Source organism: Acipenser ruthenus, chromosome 26 (genome assembly GCF_902713425.1).
Source record: "Acipenser ruthenus chromosome 26, fAciRut3.2 maternal haplotype, whole genome shotgun sequence".
Classification (NCBI taxonomy): Eukaryota; Metazoa; Chordata; class Actinopteri; order Acipenseriformes; family Acipenseridae; genus Acipenser; species Acipenser ruthenus.
The window spans coordinates 2,140,994-2,164,098 of record NC_081214.1 but is presented as its reverse complement, the minus strand read 5'-3'; the positions used below and the strand labels follow the sequence as shown (position 1 = coordinate 2,164,098).

Sequence of the window (23,105 nt, the reverse complement as noted above, 5' to 3'; positions counted from 1 at the left end):
TAGAATTGCATTATTTGTAAAGCAAGGCAATATGTTTATGACTCCTTGGAAAATGCAACCTGGTGGCATAACTTTGTGTTTGTTTGTAAAATTACTTTAAATCCTGTAGTTACAGCTTTAAAAATATAATAAATAAATAAAAAAAATTAAAACAACAACCTGGAACTGATTGAGTATTACTTTTTTGCATCGTTTCAATTACCTAGTTTTGATTCTGCCTTTAGACTTTAGACAAGAAAGAATCGTGCAAAATCGAATATATACAATGAATGGTGCAAAGTTTGCACATGAGCAACTGAGAGCACGGGCTAGGTTCACGCACGCTCAGGGAACTGAAAGGGGAGAATGCTGGCACAGCCTGCCGCATGGGATTTAGCTCTGCTTACAGGGAGTCCTGTAAGGGTATAAAAAGCCGGTCTTCGTTGCCATGGGCGACACGTATGTATGCCGGCTGCTGTTCGCTCCCCTTCAATAGTGGCCGGCGACGGTGTGTATTATACTCTGGCTGCTTGGCAGCCTCTGAGAGAGCCCCATTGTTTTGGGAAGGGGTGACTGTGAATGCCCCCCTCTCGCACCCTCCTCCCATCACAGTCCTATCCAGAATCTTCCCCCGTCCCCCACTCTGTTCAGTCAGTGAAGTTAAACCGCAGGGTTTATTCGTGGTCCCAGAATCAGCGGCGTCTACAGGGCTGATCTGCAACATCGGAGAAGGTAATATGCAGCTGTTTTTAGTGTTGGGCTATGCCTAAACTTAGAACATAATGCATAATCTCTGTTGTAATTAAGCGCTTTGACAGATTCATTTGAAGGGTGAAGGGTGCTGACATACCGATGTTCTCTTGCGGAGCTTAATGATGTGTGTAGCGTTGCAGGTTTAGGACAAGTGTACAGTGAGAATGATGCATCACACTGCAGAGTGAGGGTCTTGTTCGTCCAAGAAGAATTGATGTTGATTATGATGAATGAAGCGTGGGATTATCTCTGTCTACTTTATACAGTGTGTACTAAACTAACGAATATTTATTATAGCAGAGAGAGAGAGAGAGAGAGGGAGAGAGAGAGAGAGAGAGCAAGTCGTGTACGTAAATGAACAAAATCAGAAAATTAAATCTTAAGTGTACATTTTAAGCATCACCCCCCCCCCCCCCCCAGAAGCGTGTTCACTGTGCGTGAACGCGAGGGCTCGTGTTTCCTGTTAATTAGAATGGGGTTGGGGGGCGGGGGGGGGGGGGGGGGGTCTTCAGGTATGCGCGAGTAACAGGGCTGCATTGTTCCGCTTTACCTCTCAAAGCACGAAGAAGCATATCGATTTCCAATCAGATTAAACTCGCGCAATACCAGTCAGCCTGTCTGCGTGAGAGTGCATTACGTCATGCAATTGGATTACGTCATTGCAAACTGCTTGCTCATGGACACCCTTGAACGTACGTTTGTACCAAGGTGTATATCTGTAATAATAATAATAATAATAATAATAATAATACCAACACTGACGATGTCGTAGTTTTTGCAAACATTGCACTAAAGCAAATAGTTTTTGTTTTGTTTTTTTGGGGGGGTATTGGCATTATATCATTAAGTGCGTCAAAATAAATACTTTAGAATCGGCTGGGTTCTAAAACACGCCACGCATCAGACCTGTGGAGTTTCGTCCTCGGTCCCGCCTCCCGAGGTAATAAAATAGTCGCACGGAGACTTCAGTCTCTTTACGTTTCAGTTCATGTGCGTAAACAAGGTAAGTATAAACTAAATTTATCCAGCTGTGCGACTGACTCTTAAGAGCTCTCTGTGTCGAGTTCGTCCGCAGTTCCCTTGTAATTGTATTGCTGGAAGCCGGCTCGGCTCGGAATCAGAAACTCTGCAGCGGAAGTCAGAGCTAAATAATAATAATAATAATAATAATAATAATAATAATAATAATAATAATAATAATAATAATGCTACTCAAATTTCGTTTAAAAACAAACAAAACACAACACTCAAAACCCTTTCCTCCGCCTCCATCGCCTGGGATCGCAGTCTGCTTTCCTTGCAGCTTGCTGCTTTCGTGTTCTGTCTGCTTTGCAGCTGTTTTAAAAAGTAAAATTAAGAGACGGGAGAACGTGATCCCCCAGCTAGGCCCACTCCGCTGCGCGCCGCTGTTGACTCGAATTAAGACTCTGGGAGACCTCGGCACGCCCACTCGCTTTGCGCGGCCAAGTGCCCTTACTGGATGTGAATTACTATTACTACGCACATTCAAAACACACCTATAAAAGCGATGTGTAGGTCCGATATTAATAATAATTATAAAATAATAATAATTTAAAAAAGTCTCTCTCTTTCTCTCTCGCTTCTGTCTTTTTTTTCTCCCGTCTGTTGGCTGTGCCACGCAGCTGCACCGGTTCTGTGCTGCATGCGATCAGACTCTATCTGAGTTGCTCCACTCCACTGTAAGCTTCGCGCTGCACTGGTCGTGTGACTGCACTGCAGCTGTCTGCAGGCTACGCTCCACACCGTTGTGTAAGCTACGCGCTGTTCCAGGCTGTGTGACTGCAAGCAGCCCAAACAGAGACACACAGCTCTCAGTGCATTGGTGCTTTAGCCCTCGGTGCTTGGTGCTTGGTGCTTCGGCCCCAGTGCCTAGGCTTTGATGCCCGCGGTATCCTCGGGTCCTCGGTGCTTCTCCGCCTCGAGGCTTTTTATTTCAACTCGGCTCTCAATTACTTAACTAAGCCCTTACCTGAACTCATAATTAGCTTAATTAGACTTTTTTTGATTGTTCTCAACTCGTAAACAGCTGCAGGGTTCAAGGTGCGTTGTAACATGTTATAGTTACATTGAAATCTGTAACTGTTTAAGATTCAGGAGGTGTTTAGCATGGTGCAATGTTTAACTGCTCAATGGTGCATGTGGTTAAAACCAGCCTTGCGATGCAGCGAGAGAGGGGCGATGCGCTTGACAGCTCCGGGGTATGATGCAACGTCAAACAGTTCATATTGAAGTGTGGTTTTGTGGAAAGGCTTTCTTTGGGAATGTGTCATCTCCTTAGCCCTCCTCTCTCTGCGTCCTCCCTCGCTTGTTCACTCTTTCAGTCTCTGGACCGGAGCACAGTTCTCTGTTACTCACAGCCTATCTCTCTCTCTCCCCTCTCTCTCTCTCTGTCTCTCACCACACCAGAAGATGGCACCCTTCCTGAAAAGACTTTGGAAGCTGAAGAATGCTTTTGTGATTGTTCTCACTCCGCTTCTGCTATTGCCTCTGCCGTTGCTCATCCAAACCAAGGTATTTGATCATCGTTGCAATTATTTGCAAGGATTTTAAAATGATATTATATATAAAAAAAAAAAGTGTTTCCATGCAATTTTGCTCTACAGTAATGTTTCAGAAAGTGTTTGTTTTTGGTAGTTGCACGCTGTTGCAGTTTCTCTAGCGTTCATAGCTTAATTACGCACTGATTTGATGATGTAATTATCCCGTTTTAAAACTTCAGGGGTCTGTTTGCTGGAGAGCAATTCCTTGCATTAGAAATGTAGAACGTTGCATGCTTATAATGGCAGTGCCCCATATGCAGGGTCAAAGATTTCTGTAAAGTTTTGGAATGTATTTTATCCCCATGCAATGTCCTGAGGTTTGACGCATGCATCTTTTCCAATTGACATCACTCCTAATATTATTACAGCATGATTACTTTAATACTTCATGGATCATGATTAATAAATCATGGATCATGATTTTTTTTTAATTGTTTTATTTAAAACGAAACAGGTGGTTATCTGCCATGTAAGACTGTTACTTCATAGAATTTTAACAGAGTAAGGGTTCTGCTCAACGCCCAAATGGAGCCATATGGTTCTATATCAGAACATCCAGAATCCACCTCTTCCAAAATGCCAATAAACTAAATAGATTTTCAATTAAGTGGCCCGTGATGTATTTTTTGATCATTTTTTTTTAGGTGTTTGTAAGCGTTTTAATTCTTATCATTCCCATCCTTTTAATGACGTATTAAGAATGGAATGCATACAATTAGAAAAATGTTGTAGTTATTTTTTGCTTCCTAAATGCAGCCTATGGTGTGGACCAAGGAAGCAACATCTCCATTGTGGCTCCAGCACAGAGTTAGCATCCTGCTGTAGAAAGTGGACCTGGTGGAGCCAACATGGCAGACAGTTTCCCCAACCTTCTGTGCTAAATAAATGAACTGCAGCTCTCCCTAACCTCCTGCTCCTGCACCTTACCCCTCTGTGTTAATCTGTCACCTGCCCTGGGTGTGTTTTTCAGCGGTGAGGTTGTAACTGGATAACAGAATGCCCTTTCCTCTCACCTTTTAATCTTTAACAGCTTCAGGATGTCCATACTAGCCCAAGTGCCAGATACTGTGGGTTTACAGCTGCTGCAATAAATATCATCTAAAAAGCATTGGGAGAGTGAGACCCTAATCATAACTAAAAATGACATTGTGGTCTTCTTGTCTTCATGCCAAACAGGTCACAGCAGTGGCACCATTGTAAACCTGGAGTCATTTTCATTGCACAGAGCTGGTCCTGATGTAACCAGTCAGTCAACCAATCAATCAATCAATCAATCAATCAATCAATCAGTATTTATTTTATATAGCGCCTTTCATAGTGGACCACCATCACAAAGCACTTTACAAGATAGTGAGGAACAATGCATGATACATTACATACAGCAGTAAAAAAAACAATGCAAATACATTAAATACAAAGGCTAGGGTGTGAATTCTAAACGTGGATGCGTGTGTCAAGCAGAACTAAGCGAATAAGATTGAGTGGAAAACCTGAAATAGCAATTTAGACAACAGCTAATAATAGAGATCAGGCTTTATGGAACATTATGTCTGGGATAACATTAGAATGCAAAAATATGACCAATGGCAGCCTCATGCTGAACCACTCTACCTGCCCTTGAGCTGCTAATGCTACCAACACTGGTAGTGAAAGAATTCCCATTTCTGGGAATCCTGAGAGCAGGGATTAAGCTCGTGCGCCGATACTTGTGAGTCACTGTGTGCGGTTAAGATGAAACGTCACAACAAACTCAAAGAGCGAGGTGAAACGCTGGGAACATCCAAGCAGTACAAGGGAGACTTTGGAGCACCATAGTAAGCAATGCAGCACCTAGAGTGAGACGAAGGTCAGTGCACGGGTCACTGCGATTCCCAATCTCACACGCAGTGTAGTTAACCTGCAACTCAAAACACCCGCCGCAGAGTTGAAAATACTGATATAGGGGCCGCAGTGCACTGAGATAACAACTCAGCCCTGCCAGGGGTACAGATGTGTGTTTCCTGTTAGACAGTGCCAACCTGGGGGGCTTTTTATTGGCTACCTTTTATTTACCTGGCTGTAAGATAACCTTGTGTCCTAGGAGAATGTATAGAGAGAGAGAGAGCCATTGATTACTGCAAAGAAACACTAAGCCATGAAACTCAAAAACTGACATACAGAATGATTGAATTAGAAGCAGTAAAATCAGGGAGACCGTGTCTGTTCATGATACTGGAGATACAGGTCTGCAATGCAGGGCACTTGGTGAAGCAGTCACTGAGTGTAGGAGATACAGCGGTAATGAGTCTCTTTGGCACGGAGCAAGAGGTTTGTGTTAACCTGTTAATTACACCCCTGTCATTCCTTCCACAGTCACAGCCGGCCTCAGACGAGCTCAGACTACAGTCTAATTCCCATAATGATGTTGACACAATGTTGATAATGCATGTGGGTGTGTGGGTGTGTGCGTGTGTGGTTTTTTTCCACATGATAATTGCATTTTCACCTGGTACCTCAAATGCTGTAATCAGCGCCCTGTTTTAATCAGGCTGTGGTCGCCTGATCTGTGAAGTAGGCTGGTTATTGGTTGGGTTTGAGCCTGTCAGGGGAATACCCCTGATTACGTTAGTGTGTCTGTGTCTCTATCTGTTTGTATGTGTGAGTGTGTGCTCGGGGCCTCATTGAGATGAACTGAGGCTTTTCATTTAAATCCTCAGAGGTGTGCCAGGGGATTGAAGCAAGCCACTTCCAGGTTTCATAGAGTTTCTACAGATTCCAGAGTGTGTGTTCATGCGAGGGCTTCAGTGCAGACCCTAAAGACACACATTGAGTACAGTTTGCAAAACATGCAAGAGTGCTTTGCTAAAAAAACAAAAGCAAAGTAGTTCTACCCAGGCGTGTGACTGTGTCTGACTCTTCAATCTGGCATGGGAAAGAATGTATTTATTCAGGCCGGTTTACACACTCCACCTCACTGGCACAACCCTTAACTCATTCAGCATCCACTTGTATCCAAGGAGAATCAGGATCCAACAGGATACTCATCAATAATATATATATATATATATATATATATATATATATATATATATATATATATATATATATATATATATATATATATACAATGAAATGAAAATGACAGCAGGTGTGTCTGACCTCGCTGTGCTGTGTCCAGCTGCATGCATGCGGGTGTGTCTGACCCCGCTGTGCTGTGTCCAGCTGCATGCATGTGGGTGTGTCTGACCTCGCTGTGCTGTGTCCAGCTGCATGCATGCGGGTGTGTCTGACCCCGCTGTGCTGTGTCCAGCTGCATGCATGCGGGTGTGTCTGACCCCGCTGTGCTGTGTCCAGCTGCATGCATGCGGGTGTGTCTGACCCCGCTGTGCTGTGTCCAGCTGCATGCATGCGGGTGTGTCTGACCCCGCTGTGCTGTGTCCAGCTGCATGCATGCGGGTGTGTCTGACCTCGCTGTGCTGTGTCCAGCTGCATGCATGTGGGTGTGTCTGACCTCGCTGTGCTGTGTCCAGCTGCATGCATAGTATCAGATTTTTTTATATAAAGCAAGGGGCTGCTAGGACCTCATTTTTGCTGTTCAACCTATAATTTTGGTAATTGTAAACACGAGGCATTTAGAAATTAAGAACCCCAATAAAAATACTTTTTTTTTTTTTTTTTTTTAATTTGAAATTCTATTTATTCTGGATTTAAATATTAGAAATGGAGAGTAAGTGCTATCAAGCCTGGACTGAAATAGTCAACTTCAAAACTATATAAAAAAAATAACAACACCTCAAGAAAGGTTTTAACATAGTTATTTTTTTATTTTTTTTATTTACATGTTAAAGCTCTTAACCTCTTTGCACAAACACAGTAATGTGGCGTGTCAGACTGTGCGTACTGCTGGTGTTTCTTCGTGCCTACGCGAGTGATACACCGTGTTTCACAGAGAAGTCTGTCCCGCAGTATTCACAGTAGACGTTAGATTGAAACACCATTCTGTGGTAAATCCCACTCGGTATTTCTGACAAGCCAACCTCGATCTTTTTGATTGAGGAGAGTCACGTTTTTTGGTTTGATTTGTGATTCCTATTTTACAACTATAAACAAAAATGTTCGCTTTACATAACCTTTGGGTTTCTACAGGACCGCAAACACCAACTGCAGGTTTTACATGCCTTAAAAAAATAACGTTTGAAGTTGAAAGACTTTTTGTTTGCGTCTGTTGTTTGGGCTGTGGTACAGTTTGCAGTTATTTTGCGTTTCGGTTTGTTTGTTCACATATATTATACTGAAAATAATTACAGCAAGCGATCGGAATCTCGTTTCTCTGTTTTTCGAGAACTGGATGATTTCATTTCGTAGTAAGCACGGTATTCACGATGTGCTATTTGTCCTCACAAACACTGCTTTCTCAGCAATGCCGAGATAATTCTTTTGATTTGGATCAAAGACCCGACAGTCATTGAAAAATGCAGCTGCAGGCTGACGAAATCGGACAGTAAAATTGTACCTGCATGCATGTTTAAATCAATTGACTTTCTGAAGGACCACTAAACCGGCTCAGAGCTTTTAGTATGTCCGTTAAAATGCCACAATAATCTGTCAGTGAAATACTCTATTATTTAAGAACCATTCATCCGTTTTAAACAGGAAAACAGACACATGGTACTGAAATAATATTTCACAAACGCCCAGGGACTATCCATCATGTATTTATTTAATAAAAATCGTAGTATTATACGTCTTCGCCGTAGCAGAACCTCCAAACCAGCAGCTGCTAAAGGCAAATCGTGTCAGTTGGCATGCGTGATGTGGGTGCGTGTGTGTGAGCCCGCTGTGTCTCTCCCCGCAGGAGGCTCGCTGTGGCTATGTGATCGCTCTCATGGCAGTGTACTGGTGTACCGAAGCAATGCCCCTGGCTGTCACCGCCCTCCTGCCAGCTGTGCTCTTTCCCATGCTGGGGGTCCTGGAGTCGGGAAAGGTACAGAGCACATGCATAATGATATAATATCATATCTGTATTTTTTATATACCGCCTTTCATAGTAGATACATGTGCCTAGGTTTGTTTTTGAGCAGAAATGATAGACAGACTCAATACCATGAAGTCTGCATGTTTAAATAATAAAAAGGAATAGACTGATACATCATCAAACACACTTTCCCTGGACAAAGCCATGTGAAACACACCAGAACACTGAGAAGTTGGCTCTTATATGGTATCCCTAAGAACCCTCATCAGTCTCTAGAATTACTTACTGAAGTTGAGAAGTAATTGCTACACAGCTAACTCAGTGTTTGAATGATTGGTAATGACCTGCATTGCCTCAGTGGCCGCTCAGCCCCTGTCTGCTCCCTCCCACCCTCCCAGGTGTGTATGCAGTACCTGAAGGACACCAACATGCTGTTTCTGGGCGGGCTGATGGTGGCCGTGGCTGTGGAGCACTGGAATCTGCACAAGCGCATTGCTCTGAGAGTGCTGCTCGTTGTGGGGGTCAGACCAGCGCTGTGAGACACCTTAAACACTGCTTCATTATCATTCACACTGAGCCGAGGACGGCAACAAGTTCACATGTTTAGCTCTTTCATGCATGACATTTCTTTCCATTGCTTTGCAGGGGGTGGAAAAAATGGCGTCCTGCATTTGTATCTTCCATATGGCCCCATATAAAGACTAGAAGAGTTTTTTTTTTTTAGATCCGTCCCCATATGATGCATGAAAGGGTTAAACATTTTTCAAGTGTTAGAATGTTGTCCTCCTTGTCAAAGATATGCATGCCAAATATAGGGGTCAGCTGTAGTGCTTATGCAATAGAATGTGGGTTATTACAGATTACCAAGCCAAGCTGCTAAGCTGCCAAGCTGCCAAGATGCTGAATCACTGGGATCCTTCAGGACCCTTCACAGTTTTGAGATCAGTCCTCTCTGAAGACATGGGAATGGGGTATGACAGGTAGTGCTGCATGGACCGATCATTTCATTAGATCAAGCTCTCCACAGGTGAGGATCATTAGTGTTGATCAGGCTAATTTACCAGTCCAAGTGAAGAAACAGCTGCTTGGGTGGCTCGGTGTTCTCCACAGAAAAGCAGCAATCAACACAAGTCCCAGCAGCTCTCTTCGCTCGTTTCACTTGGAATGGTAAATTAGCCCGATCGACCCCAGCGACCTTCACCTGATTTCCGTGGAGAGCTCAGTCCGAATAATCAGACAGCCGGTTCGTGCCACTAGTGACAGGACTGCGTGTGTGTCTCGCGACAGGCTGATGCTGGGGTTCATGGTGACCACGGCCTTCCTGTCCATGTGGATCAGCAACACGGCCACCACTGCCATGATGGTGCCCATCGTCCATGCCGTGCTGGAGCAGCTGGACTCCAGCGAGGCCGAGGCCAGGGAGCTCGCACCCGAGTCCGGGGACAACACCAGCATCAAGCTCATGGATGTCCAGGGTGGGTCTGTAAATACCAGCCGGTTTTAGGACACAGTCTGTGCAGTGCTTGGGGACTGTTGTGCTGCGGTTGCTGGCAGTGCTGTGATCCGGTCAATCTGTTCAGGGTTCTGCTAACAAGAGGAATACCCTGGGAATGTTACAGGAATTCTAATGGTATATTTTATTCTATAAAACTTTTGTCATTCCCAAACTTTTCTTTTGTTCTTCACTCCCCAGTGGTAGAGAACGGGGGTGCGGTAACAGAGTCAGGTGACCATGACAACGCTGCGGCGCGGAAGAACATGTGTAAAGGGATGACGCTGTGCGTGTGCTACGCGGCCAGCATCGGAGGCACGGCCACGCTGACGGGCACCGGGCCCAACCTCGTACTGAAGGGCCAGATGAACCTGCAAGTCACCTTCTAGTACCTCAACCCAGCTCTGCCTCTCTTACTGTCTTAACATGCCTCCATCCAAACTGCCTGCAGCATGCAGGAGCCCGTATTGTAAAACAAGTAGTGACCTTCCTCACTGAACATCAATCAATGCAGTGGCACATAGCGTGATTGCTGTAATGATGTACTGATGTGACGAGCAGGTTTCGTAGGGAGAGTGGGGTGGTACAGCTTGTGGGACACCTAGTTATTGTGGTTTATAGTGCCTCTCCGCCTCTCAGCTCTAACCCCTCTTACCTCCACAGGCTGTTCCCTCAGAACGGTGACATCATTAACTTCGCCTCCTGGTTTGGCTTCGCCTTCCCCAACATGATAATCATGCTGACCCTGGCCTGGCTCTGGTTGCAGTTCGTCTTCATTGGATTCAAGTGAGTGTGCTACTGAGGAAGGGGCACTGTGGCCACGTCTTAAATCTACCCCTTATGCAGTAATCACTGTAGCTGTCTTTCAACTACAGAAGAAGGTGTTCTGGGAAGGGGGCTGCTTTAAGATTATGTTTTTGTCAGAGCCCCAGCTCCACTGCTTAAAGTAGCGGGTTGGGGTTTGGATTGGATTATGATAGCAGGGAAGATTGGACAGAAGGTTTGTAGTCAGTGTTTAACAGAGATATCGGGCCTGTGTTGTGCCTCTTTGATCCTTAGGACTCCAGCCCCTCTGGGATAATCCTAGGAGACAGGGCGGTTCTCCTAAAGAGAATTTCTAGGTGCTTCGGGTCCACAAAAAAAGCTTCCCCGAAAAACCACAACCACATTGTGATTTATCCTGCTCCCAAAATTGCTGTGGTCGAAGAGGGAGGTTTCATATGTGGTCATGTTTTTTTGTTTTTCGAGCTTTCTTTGAAATCTTTTTTTGTTCAGCTTCAAGAAGACGTGGGGCTGCGGCACGATGAAGTCGGAGAAGGAGCTTGCTGCCTACAACATGATCAAAGAGGATTACCGATGCCTGGGACCGGTGTCCTTCGCAGAAATGAACGTCCTGGGTCTCTTCGTTCTGCTCATCCTGCTGTGGTTCAGCCGAGACCCCGGCTTCATGCCTGGCTGGGCCTCGCTCCTCTTCAACACAGACTCAGAGTAGGCACTGCCCTTCCTGTTTACAGCGCAGTGCATTCTGGTACTTGTAGTCCTGCATCTCCTAAAGGAAACAGACAGGCGAAAGGTACCTGAACGCATTGGAGTAAACCTGGAGCCATATGGTCGCCCTTCTGGTATAGATTTGACCTTAATGCTGTGTCTACCTGTGTCACTGTACAAGCATTCCTCTGTGTACAGGGGCACCCTAGTAAGACATCACCTTGTAAAAATACAGCATGCTAATTTGTTACGTGTACAGAAAAAAAAACGAGACTGGAGTTTGCCTTTGTATCCCAGTATATATTATCCTAGTTTGACTCGCGTGTGTTTGCCTCTGCAGGTATGTGACAGACGCCACAATGGCAGTCTTCGTCGCAGTCCTCCTCTTCATCGTCCCCTCAAAGAAACCACAGCTCTGCTTCTGGAGAGACGAGAGCAACGAGACGGGTATCACATCAGATCATTACTATTCCCAGAATCAGACAGGCATGAGGGGCTGAAATCCAGTTCAGGATAGCGGGCAGTAAAGGGTTGGGGCTGGGAGGCTTGTGATGGGGTGTAGATGTGTTACACACTCGATACTTCTTCCATTCTCTCTCATTCCACAGTAGTGAATAGTCTAGAGGGGAGGGGGCGAGGGGGCTGATTTAAGGTTATTGTTTTTTTTTCAGAGCCCCTGTTTCACTGCTACAAGCTACAGAGCTGGGGTTATGATAAGGTTCTGATAGTGGAGGTGTGGTAGACAGATTGCAGTCTGTGTTTAACAGAGATACGGGTCGCGTCTCTCAGATCCCCAGAGCTCCAGCCCCATGGCCCCTCTGCTCAGCTGGGAGGTGGTTCATAAGAAGATGCCGTGGAACATCGTGCTGCTACTGGGAGGGGGGTTCGCACTGGCCAAGGGGAGCGAGGTGAGAGACTGGAATTACACAGACTCCGCACACACAGCGTTCTGTAGCATGCAGCACAAGGGAGGCTCCCAAGCTCATTTGTCTTCTGTTAATTCATGTCACGGATTGCATCACAAGCACCTAGAGTGTTTTCCATTTCAAAGAGGACTAAAACTAAACAGTAATTAAAATAATTAAAAAGAAGCTTTCAAGACCTCAGCGGTCTCTTCTTCAGGTGAAACGTCTCTGTATTAAAAACATAAAAACATGCTTAAATAAAAACTTGTAAATAAAGCCTTAATTAACCCCGGTCTTTGTTCAACTATTTTTACATTATCCACCTAAAACCATCTCGGCTGTGGAGGAATGCAGAAGCGTTTCTGCTGTGAAAATACACAATAGCATGTTAGAGCAGGATCGCATGGCTCTCTGTTAACCCTCTCCTCACTGGTTTCCCCTGTCCAGGTGTCCGGCCTCTCCAGGTGGCTGGGCGGTCAGATGACCCCTCTCCATACCGTCCCTCCCTGGGCGATCACTATCATCCTGTGCCTACTCATCTCCACCTTCACAGAGTGCACCAGCAACGTGGCCACTGCCACCCTCTTCCTGCCCGTCCTTGCCTCCATGGTAAGAACCACGTGGCAGCACCCTTGAGTCAATGCTAGGCGACTGACCTGAAATGAGTTCAGAGCAGATTTGAGTGGCACTATTTCCTTTGCCATCCTTTCAGTCGGGCAGGGGAGCAGTCTGCCTGGCAAACTGGTCTCCTGGCAGAGCTGCCTAATTGGTGCACAGAGAATGCAATCTCCTGACTGTCCTGAAATGTGTTGCTTGTGTAACCCTGGCACACTGTGAACCAACAAGACAGACAGGCTCGACCCCGAGGCTATCTGTCCGCACGATTAGAAGGGAACCCTTGTTGGTGTTTATCAGAGTTCAAAGACTTCCTACAGCCTCAATCCAGAATCTTGAAACGCACTCAGAGAATCTGAACTGCCTGAATGAATCCCAGGCGAGCGGGACGCTCCATTTTAAAAGGCTTGTATTTAAACTGCGCGTGGAGCCTGTAACTCCGAGCGACCATGACGTGAAGACTGGAGGCGCGGTCTGTTTGCAGGTGGATCATTTTGTCCTGAAGGTTATCTGCACACAATCCAGAGCCTTCCCTGGTAATCGATTGCAATCTCACTCCCGTCACCCGCACTGCAGATCTTTTAACTGTGTAATAATTATCTGTGAATGGTTGCTCCTGGTTAATGGTGTGTGTGTTGCTGTTGTTTCAGTCCCAGGCCATCGGTATTAACCCTCTCTATGTGATGGTGCCCTGCACACTCAGCGCCTCCTTCGCCTTTATGCTGCCTGTGGCCACGCCCCCCAACGCCATCGTCTTCTCATACGGGTACCTGCAGGTGTCTGACATGGTGAGCACACTCTTTTCCTTTGCAGTCACATCTTCCGCGTCTCTTTTTGGCGTGTGTGTGTGTGTGATTGTTGTCCTCTCTCTCTGATCAGGTGAAGGCTGGATTGGTGATGAACATCATCGGGATCCTCTGCATCACGCTGTCCTTCAACACCTGGGGACGCTTCATGTTTGACCTGAACACCTTTCCACAATGGGCCAACACCACGGGGGTCTGAAGCACCGATCGAGAAGTGATTGGGGACCCGGGAGGAGAGATCAAGAGAGGAGCCTCCCCCCCTGGATATCTTGTTGTTGGGGGGCTGGTTTTGTACTCTTTTATGCACATTACATATTATTATGTGTTTATTTAGCAGATGTCTTTATCCAAGGCGACTCACAGAGACTAGGATGTGTGAACTATGCATCAGCTGCTGAATCACTTACACCACTCAGGGTCACACAGGGCTTGTAACCCCCTGATTACAAGCCCTTTTCTTTAACCATTGGACCACACAGCCTCCTACAGTTGCTTGCATTATATTTCAATGATATGTTTATAAAATTGCTATTCACATTTGTATATAAGTATGTTTCAAACCAGAGTGGCCTAACTTTCTGTTTCAGAATCGTATTGCAGACTGATAATCATGTCAACAGACCCTCAACTCAACCATACTGTGCACAGCCAGTCAGATCTTTAGAATGTGTTTCATCTTGATTTTTAATACAGAGTAACGTGACACTAATTCTATTCAACAGTTACTGAAATGTACATTCCACCATGCAAGTTCACCTAAATGAATCCTTTGGCATGTGCCTTGATTCTAACATAGTAAGGATCCTACTTTCCTCCAAACCAGCTGGAAAAAAACCTTCAGGACAGAAAGTGTAAATTCTGTAAAGTGATCAGAATAGCACTCAATGATTACCATTAACCAGCCCTCTCTATCAATACTGATAACAGAACACATTATATTGGAATATGTAGTGCATTCATAATAATAATAATAATAATAATAATAATAATAATAATAACAAGGGGTGGTTTTATGCTGTACTATATGTAATCTGTTTTTAATTAAAAGAAAAACGAATATATGTAAATAAATGTTTTGTTTATATTATTTTGTTATTCAAAACTGGATGACTATGACTATTATTATACCAATGCTTGCATCTATAATTTAAAAAAAAAATCTCAATCATAGATTCTAAGTTAAAAAATAAAATAAACGATTTGAATTGCCTACGCTGAAACGCGTGTGTACGGATACCACCCTGGAGCTACTGCACTGCTACAGATGACTGGCTGTGTGTGTGTTTGTACCATTGTGATATCATTTAAAAATACAAATATGAACGCGCTGCTCTCCAGCGTAAGAAATACAGTATTTGAGCCCCACCGCGGATCCTTACTTTAATAAATATAGCGGTAACAGCAATATCATTGATGCACAGAACAAACGATCATTTGAAAACCAAAAAGCAAGCGTGTTTCTCTGGAGACTGAGGGAGTGGTGTGGTGCCTCGGTGAGGTCATGGAGGAGCAATACAGGACAGACCAGGCTGGGTTTGCAAAGCCTTTGTTAACACCTTAACACAGACCTCCACCGCTGAGCCTTTTACCATCGCTCCCAGGGTCTCGAGAAACAAGTCCAGGATATGCTGAATCTCAATTCTACAATGCGCTGGATTCGAATGCTGCTGCGTGACAGCGTGCTGCTTAAATACAGCGTTGCACGATTGGATGATCAAAAAAGTCCAGTTTGTCACGAAGCTACCGTTATAAAAACGTGAGCTGTAATGTCGCAGTTTTCTGTTCCCATGCTTTCACTGTGCGTTCCCATGCTGTACCGTTCCTCTGTGTGCTTTACAATGCTCGCCTCTGATTGCGCTGTGCTTTATTACACTTTGCAGAGCTTTGGGAAACTTTTAACAGGTTGACGATAGGAAGGCGAACACGTTTGGAAAAGCTTTCAAACATGTACAGAACGCTGAATAAAACTCCTTATAGAAACTCAGCCTAGAGGAGTGCAGCCATGCACAGTGCCTGGCTCTGCCCCAGTCTGCACTGGGATTACAGCAATTAAAAAAAACTGAAATGTTTAACAGGGGTTGAGCCTGCAATCAGACAAGCCCCAGCAGCACTGAGAACTGCAATCCGCTCCAGACAGTCATAATTACAGAGTGCAATCTCCGAATGTCCCCATTTCTAAATACCCCGTCATTAACTCCTTATAACAAGTACATGGCGCAGTGAATCCTCAATCATATACTATATATACACCGAATGGGCTGCTCTTTCTCTGCATCAAGCGTAACAAGACACGTTAACCCACTGGGATCTGTCTGCGTGGGATCTGTACACTAGCCCCTTGGTATACTGTCTGCGTGGGATCTGTACACTAGCCCCTTGGTATACTGTCTGCTTGGGATCTGTGCACTAGCCCCTTGGTATACTGTCTGCTTGGGATCTGTGCACTAGCCCCTTGGTATACTGTCTGCTTGGGATCTGTACACTAGCCCCTTGGTATACTGTCTGCTTGGGATCTGTGCACTAGCCCCTTGGTATACTGTCTGCGTGAGATCTGTGCACTAGCCCCTTGGTATACTGTCTGCTTGGGATCTGTGCACTAGCCCCTTGGTATACTGTCTGCTTGGGATCTGTGCACTAGCCCCTTGGTATACTGTCTGCGTGAGATCTGTGCACTAGCCCCTTGGTATACTGTCTGCTTGGGATCTGTGCACTAGCCCCTTGGTATACTGTCTGCGTGGGATCTGTACACTAGCCCCTTGGTATACTGTCTGCTTGGGATCTGTACACTAGCCCCTTGGTATACTGTCTGCTTGGGATCTGTGCACTAGCCCCTTGGTATACTGTCTGCGTGGGATCTGTACACTAGCCCCTTGGTATACTGTCTGCTTGGGATCTGTACACTAGCCCCTTGGTATACTGTCTGCTTGGGATCTGTGCACTAGCCCCTTGGTATACTGTCTGCGTGAGATCTGTGCACTAGCCCCTTGGTATACTGTCTGCATGGGATCTGTGCACTAGCCCCTTGGTATACTGTCTGCGTGGGATCTGTACACTAGCCCCTTGGTATACTGTCTGCGTGGGATCTGTGCACTAGCCCCTTGGTATACTGTCTGCTTGGGATCTGTGCACTAGCCCCTTGGTATACTGTCTGCTTGGGATCTGTGCACTAGCCCCTTGGTATACTGTTACTTGAATGGAAATGTTAACCCTTATAAGACCTGTCTACGGGACAGCCCACTGCAGACGTAGTTCAAGGACAGATAGTGTCCGCTCAAAAGCGCGGAGCAGTTAACGGTTTAACTAGTTACTCGTATATCTCTTTGCGTTAAATATTGCTGGATGGCTTGGTTAGAGAGATCAGTGACCCACCAGCACACAGGGTTCTGTGTATGCAGAGGATGACGCCCTCTTGTGGTCAACAGTAACATAGCATCCCTGCTGAGTACAGAAACAGAAATTTCCGTGAACCAATTTTTTTTTTTTTTTTTTTTGTAGATTAATTTGTAACACTGATAGTTTAATTTAATTTTTTGGAGCAAAAAAAATGCCCCAAACTGCATCTCAGCCAAACCTATTAAATATACCCGAATATAACATACCTGGGACTCTTAAACTTAGCAATTACACGAGAAGAACGTGTTCGCCGTCAGTGGGCGGCGTCAAATACGTTTTACGTGAACGTGTACGTCTCTCGTCAACTTCCGGTGAAGATGGCCGAGTTGTGATTGTAGAAAGAGACTCCGCTGGAATTTGATTTTTTTTTTTCGTTTAAATTGTTTCAGTGACACTTTCTTAAGGTTTGCTGTCGGGTGTTTGTTTCGTTGTAGTTTTGAATTATTTCTGTGGATTGAAATAATCGCACGATACACAACCCGCTGTCATGGCGAGTGCAATGGAATCAGGTAACTAAGGAAGTGAAAAAGATAAGAAACGTTTATTTAACTCAGTTAGTGGAGTTGTAGCTCAGTCGCACAGTAAATTCAGTAAATTGATTTGGTTCAAACGCTACATACTGTGGCTGTAGTGGATTGTTGGAACAGTTAATCTGTGAACTATCGCCCATTCACCGTAATCAAAAGTACACCGGGCCACATCCTCAATTGTTTCAAAAGCGTGTTTTATTTCTGTTTGTTGCTGTGCGTTTTTATCTCAGAATGACTTTGTGAGCCGCTTGTTATAGCATTCTTTCTCCTTCCCTTGAAGAGGAGCAGGCGCGGATTCGGTTCCAGCTCGAGTTGGAGTTTGTACAGTGCCTGGCTAACCCCAATTACCTCAACTGTGAGTACACTGCAGCATCAGCAACGGGCTCCGACACACGGCTCCCACTGCATAGCACGCGTGGATGCACGAGTGAGAACGACCTATTCAAAAGATGCACTGTGTGTATAAACCAGTAAGGGCTCAGCACATCACACTCCTGTAGTGTGTGTGTGTGTGTGTGTGTGTATAAACCAGAAAGGACTCAGCACATCACACCCCTGTAATGTGTGTGTGTATAAACCAGAAAGGACTCAGCACATCACACTCCTGTAATGTGTGTGTGTGTGTGTGTGTGTATAAACCAGAAAGGACTCAGCACATCACCCTCCTGTAGTGTGTGTGTGTGTGTGTGTATAAACCAGAAAGGACTCAGCACATCACCCTCCTGTAGTGTGTGTGTGTGTGTGTGTGTGTATAAACCAGAAAGGACTCAGCACATCACACTCCTGTAGTGTGTGTGTGTGTGTGTGTGTGTATAAACCAGAAAGGACTCAGCACATCACACCCCTGTAATGTGTGTGTGTATAAACCAGAAAGGACTCAGCACATCACACTCCTGTAATGTGTGTGTGTGTGTGTGTGTGTGTATAAACCAGAAAGGACTCGGCACATCACCCTCCTGTAGTGTGTGTGTGTATAAACCAGAAAGGACTCAGCACATCACCCTCCTGTAGTGTGTGTGTGTGTGTGTGTATAAACCAGAAAGGACTCAGCACATCACACTCCTGTAATGTGTGTGTGTGTGTGTGTGTGTATAAACCAGAAAGGACTCAGCACATCACCCTCCTGTAGTGTGTGTGTGTGTGTGTATGTGTATAAACCAGAAAGGACTCAGCACATCACCCTCCTGTAGTGTGTGTGTGTGTGTATGTGTGTATAAACCAGCAAGGACTCAGCACATCACACTCCTGTAATGTGTGTGTGTGTGTGTGTGTATAAACCAGAAAGGACTCAGCACATCACACTCCTGTAATGTGTGTGTGTGTGTGTATGTGTGTATAAACCAGAAAGGACTCAGCACATCACACTCCTGTAATGTGTGTGTGTATAAACCAGAAAGGACTCAGCACATCACACTCCTGTAATGTGTGTGTGTGTGTGTATAAACCAGAAAGGACTCAGCACATCAGACTCCTGTAATGTGTGTGTGTGTGTGTATGTGTGTGTATAAACCAGAAAGGACTCAGCACATCACCCTCCTGTAGTGTGTGTGTGTGTGTATGTGTGTATAAACCAGAAAGGACTCAGCACATCACACTCCTGTAATGTGTTTGTGTGTGTGTGTGTATAAACCAGCAAGGACTCAGCACATCACACTCCTGTAATGTGTGTGTGTATAAACCAGAAAGGACTCAGCACATCACCCTCCTGTAGTGTGTGTGTGTGTGTATGTGTGTATAAACCAGCAAGGACTCAGCACATCACACTCCTGTAATGTGTGTGTGTGTATAAACCAGAAAGGACTCAGCACATCACACTCCTGTAATGTGTGTGTGTGTGTGTGTGTGTATAAACCAGAAAGGACTCAGCACATCACCCTCCTGTAGTGTGTGTGTGTGTGTATGTATAAACCAGAAAGGACTCAGCACATCACCCTCCTGTAGTGTGTGTGTATGTATAAACCAGAAAGGACTCAGCACATCACCCTCCTGTAATGTGTGTGTGTGTGTGTGTGTGTATAAACCAGAAAGGACTCAGCACATCACACTCCTGTAATGTGTGTGTGTGTGTGTGTGTATAAACCAGAAAGGACTCAGCACATCACCCTCCTGTAGTGTGTGTGTGTGTGTGTATGTATAAACCAGAAAGGACTCAGCACATCACCCTCCTGTAGTGTGTGTGTGTGTGTGTATGTATAAACCAGCAAGGACTCAGCACATCAGACTCCTGTAATGTGTGTGTGTATAAACCAGTAAGGACTCAGCACATCACACTCCTGTAATGTGTGTGTGTGTGTGTATATAAACCAGCAAGGACTCAGCACATCAGACTCCTGTAATGTGTGTGTGTATAAACCAGCAAGGACTCAGCACATCAGACTCCTGTAATGTGTGTGTGTGTGTATAAACCAGCAAGGACTCAGCACATCACACTCCTGTAATGTGTGTGTGTATAAACCAGAAAGGACTCAGCACATCAGACTCCTGTAATGTGTGTGTGTGTGTATAAACCAGCAAGGACTCAGCACATCAGACTCCTGTAATGTGTGTGTGTGTGTATAAACCAGCAAGGACTCAGCACATCACACTCCTGTAATGTGTTTGTATGCCATACCAGTTTCACTTATACAGCGACCTTCATTCGCAAACATTCCAGGACGCTTTCCAAAAAATAATGATAAATAAACCGCGTCACAAGGGCTCCAGAATGCTTGCTAGCGAAATCAAAGACCAAATCAGAAAGATGTGTTTGTGAGCTGGGATTTCTAAATACTGAAGGGACTCAGTCACAGGGTCTTTTATGAAACCAGATACTTCAAGTCTTTTCAAATGAATTGCACCTCCACCCTATAATACACTGACAGTACCATCCCCTGCGTTCTCTCCTGTAGTCCTTAATACACTGACAGTACAATCCCCTGCGCTCTCTCCCGCAGTCCTTAATACACTGACAGTACAATCCCCTGCGTTCTCTCCTGCAGTCCTTAATACACTGACAGTACAATCCCCTGCGTTCTCTCCTGCAGTCCTTAATACACTGACAGTACAATCCCCTGCGTTCTCTCCCACAGTCCTTAATACACTGACAGTACAATCCCCTGCGTTCTCTCCCGCAGTCCTTAATACACTGACAGTACCATCCCCTGCGTTCTCTCCCGCAGTCCTTAATACACTGACAGTACCATCCCCTGCGTTCTCTCCTGCAGTCCTTAATACACTGACAGTACAATCCCCTGCGTTCTCTCCCGCAGTCCTTAATACACTGACAGTATCATCCCCTGCGTTCTCTCCTGCAGTCCTTAATACACTGACAGTACAATCCCCTGCGTTCTCTCCCGCAGTCCTTAATACACTGACAGTACAATCCCCTGCGTTCTCTCCTGCAGTCCTTAATACACTGACAGTACCATCCCCTGCGTTCTCTCCCGCAGTCCTTAATACACTGACAGTACAATCCCCTGCGTTCTCTCCTGCAGTCCTTAATACACTGACAGTACAATCCCCTGCGTTCTCTCCCGCAGTCCTTAATACACTGACAGTACAATCCCCTGCGTTCTCTCCTGCAGTCCTTAATACACTGACAGTACCATCCCCTGCGTTCTCTCCCGCAGTCCTTAATACACTGACAGTACCATCCCCTGCGTTCTCTCCCGCAGTCCTTAATACACTGACAGTACAATCCCCTGCGTTCTCTCCCGCAGTCCTTAATACACTGACAGTACAATCCCCTGCGTTCTCTCCTGCAGTCCTTAATACACTGACAGTACAATCCCCTGCGTTCTCTCCTGCAGTCCTTGCCCAGAGAGGCTATCTGCAAGAGAAGCCGTTTGTGAACTACCTGAAGTATCTGCTGTACTGGAAGGACCCGGAATATGCCAAGTACCTGAAGTGAGTATTGGGGCGGTTTGCATTGCTCGTTATCCTACAGCAGCATTGTGTACTGAAATTACAATTCTACAGTGATACTGAAAAGTAACATCCACAACTACATACTAGCATGTTTTCTCTGTTTAGTCTATATAATCAGCTACAAATACAGAAACATGCTTTAACAAAACAGGGTCACCGAAAGGGGTTGAAAAATCGAGAACAACGATCGCTCGGTGCAAAACGCAACACGTGTTGTGGAAATGCTTAAGCTTAGAAAGGGGTGTAATTGATCAATCAAATGGCATCATTTACAATTGCAACTGCAGTTACACAGGTGTGGCAAGGTTCAGCTGCAAATATAGTTACATTGCAATTGCAATGAATTCAGAATTGCAATTGTAGGTCCAGGTCTGCCTCGCTTGTGAACTGACCCCTGTCCGTCTCTCTCACTCTCTCTCTCTCTCCTGCCCCAGGTACCCGCAGAGCCTACACATGCTGGAGCTGCTGCAGTACGAGCATTTCCGCAAGGAGCTGGTGAACGGGCAGTGTGCCAAGTTCATCGACGAGCAGCAGCTCCTGCACTGGCAGCACTACTCCCGCAAGCGCATGCGCATGCAGCAGGCCCTGGCGGAGCAGCAGCAACAGAGCAACGCAGCGCCCAAGTGAGCGGGGTGCAGTGCGGCTCCCGTCGGAGCGAAAGGACCTTTTAGGGTGTCATTGTGAGGCGTGGGACACTCCACCCCAGGGGGAGTGACCAGCCTGTGTGGTTTTGATCGAGGGACTGCTGTGATACCAGCGATTCACTTCACCAACTCCGAGATTACATTGGTCCGCCTTGGGGCTTTGAGCCACAAGCCGAGGAGTTTAGAAAGATTCCAGAATTGGAGAAAATGGATCCGATCCACACAGTCCCTCGGCTCAAGCCACACCCTCGCCACTCCAGGGGTCCTTTCCTCAGGTGGGAACTAGCCTCCGCCGTGGACCATGGAGAGGGTGCCACAGGGCAGCCCAGAAACCTCTTTCCCCCACAGTCCCTTTCAAACTGCAGCCAAACCCTCCGGCTACTGAAGCCTGCTACAGTACCTTCCACACTGCAGACCCAGAACCTGGTTCCTTGTGGAGCGTAGTTTCATGGATCTGCTGCAAACACACCTTTAACGTGGAGCGTGAAGGCGATGTGAACGTTGTGAATGCCTGTTGCAGACAGAACCCCCTCGGAGTGCATCAAGGGGCGTGTTGTTATACTGTTTGTGTTCTTAGTAAACCACTTTCATTTTATTTTCCCTACATGGGCTGTGTTTTGTGTCTTTGTGATTTCACTAATTATCAGTTTCTGTGGCCATGCTCGTTATTTGGTAACAGAGCTCCTTTAATCATGGTTTCTGAATGCTGTATAATGGAGGGCTGCAAATTGACAGATAATTTGTTTTAATACACACACACACACACACACAGTCCAGCAGACGCACAAGGTCTTTGCACATGTCATGAAAATGACAGGAAACGCTTCAGTGGTTTTCTTAGAAAGCCCTTGTCTATGTTGTAGCTTGCTTGTTTTTCCAGAAGCTGCTATAGATGTGCTGTACCTACAGCCTGCAGTGACTAGCTGGGGTTCATGCAGTTCATTGAGCTCTCACATCCCCTTCTAACTCTGCACATACAAACTGAACCTTGTGTTTGTCTTGCATTGCTGCCATCTGCTGGTGTAATATAGTAAATATTTTAGCTGCAACCTACTCTAGAGGCAACAGTTTTTTTTTCC

The 23,105-nt window shown here is 45.6% G+C and overlaps 2 protein-coding genes across 4 annotated transcripts; both read left to right on the top strand.

Annotated features, from left to right (window-relative positions):
• Window positions 1–562: 562 nt before the first annotated feature.
• On the top strand, window positions 563–14,763 carry LOC131701781 (Na(+)/citrate cotransporter-like). 3 transcript variants are annotated; one of them, XM_059001689.1, is made up of 13 exons: window positions 563–711; window positions 3,160–3,264; window positions 8,128–8,256; window positions 8,646–8,782; window positions 9,535–9,722; window positions 9,941–10,110; window positions 10,401–10,525; window positions 11,015–11,227; window positions 11,568–11,674; window positions 12,017–12,135; window positions 12,580–12,741; window positions 13,398–13,535; window positions 13,627–14,763. In XM_059001689.1, the coding sequence occupies exons 2-13, from the start codon at window positions 3,163–3,165 to the stop codon at window positions 13,750–13,752; spliced, it is 1,716 nt and encodes a 571-aa protein (XP_058857672.1). In that variant the 5' UTR covers window positions 563–711; window positions 3,160–3,162; the 3' UTR covers window positions 13,753–14,763. The 3 variants fall into 3 exon arrangements, with proteins under 3 accessions (XP_058857672.1, XP_058857674.1, XP_058857673.1); XM_059001691.1 differs by having other exon boundaries at window positions 572–711; window positions 3,163–3,264; XM_059001690.1 differs by lacking the exon at window positions 563–711 and adding an exon at window positions 2,773–2,793.
• A 2,429-nt stretch (window positions 14,764–17,192) lies between these two features.
• Window positions 17,193–22,630, top strand: LOC117964200 (mediator of RNA polymerase II transcription subunit 31). The gene is made up of 4 exons (XM_059001692.1): window positions 17,193–17,455; window positions 17,757–17,831; window positions 21,265–21,361; window positions 21,817–22,630. Exons 1-4 carry the CDS (start codon window positions 17,434–17,436, stop codon window positions 22,007–22,009), a joined length of 387 nt encoding a protein of 128 aa, XP_058857675.1. The 5' UTR covers window positions 17,193–17,433; the 3' UTR covers window positions 22,010–22,630.
• The last annotated feature ends 475 nt before the right edge of the window (window positions 22,631–23,105 follow it).

What these genes read in the sequence shown, in the direction of transcription:
- LOC117964200 (XM_059001692.1), top strand. Translation starts at nt 17,434, where the DNA reads ATGGCGAGTGCAATGGAATCAG. An exon ending in GGCGAGTGCAATGGAATCAG is followed by an intron (nt 17,456 to 17,756) that starts GTAACTAAGGAA and finishes CTTCCCTTGAAG; the next exon opens with AGGAGCAGGCGCGGATTCGG. An exon ending in TAACCCCAATTACCTCAACT is followed by an intron (nt 17,832 to 21,264) that starts GTGAGTACACTG and finishes TCTCTCCTGCAG; the next exon opens with TCCTTGCCCAGAGAGGCTAT.
- LOC131701781 (XM_059001689.1), top strand. Translation starts at nt 3,163, where the DNA reads ATGGCACCCTTCCTGAAAAGACTTTGGAAGCTGAAGAATGCTTTTGTG. An exon ending in GTGGGGGTCAGACCAGCGCT is followed by an intron (nt 8,783 to 9,534) that starts GTGAGACACCTT and finishes GTCTCGCGACAG; the next exon opens with GCTGATGCTGGGGTTCATGG. An exon ending in CACTGGCCAAGGGGAGCGAG is followed by an intron (nt 12,136 to 12,579) that starts GTGAGAGACTGG and finishes TCCCCTGTCCAG; the next exon opens with GTGTCCGGCCTCTCCAGGTG.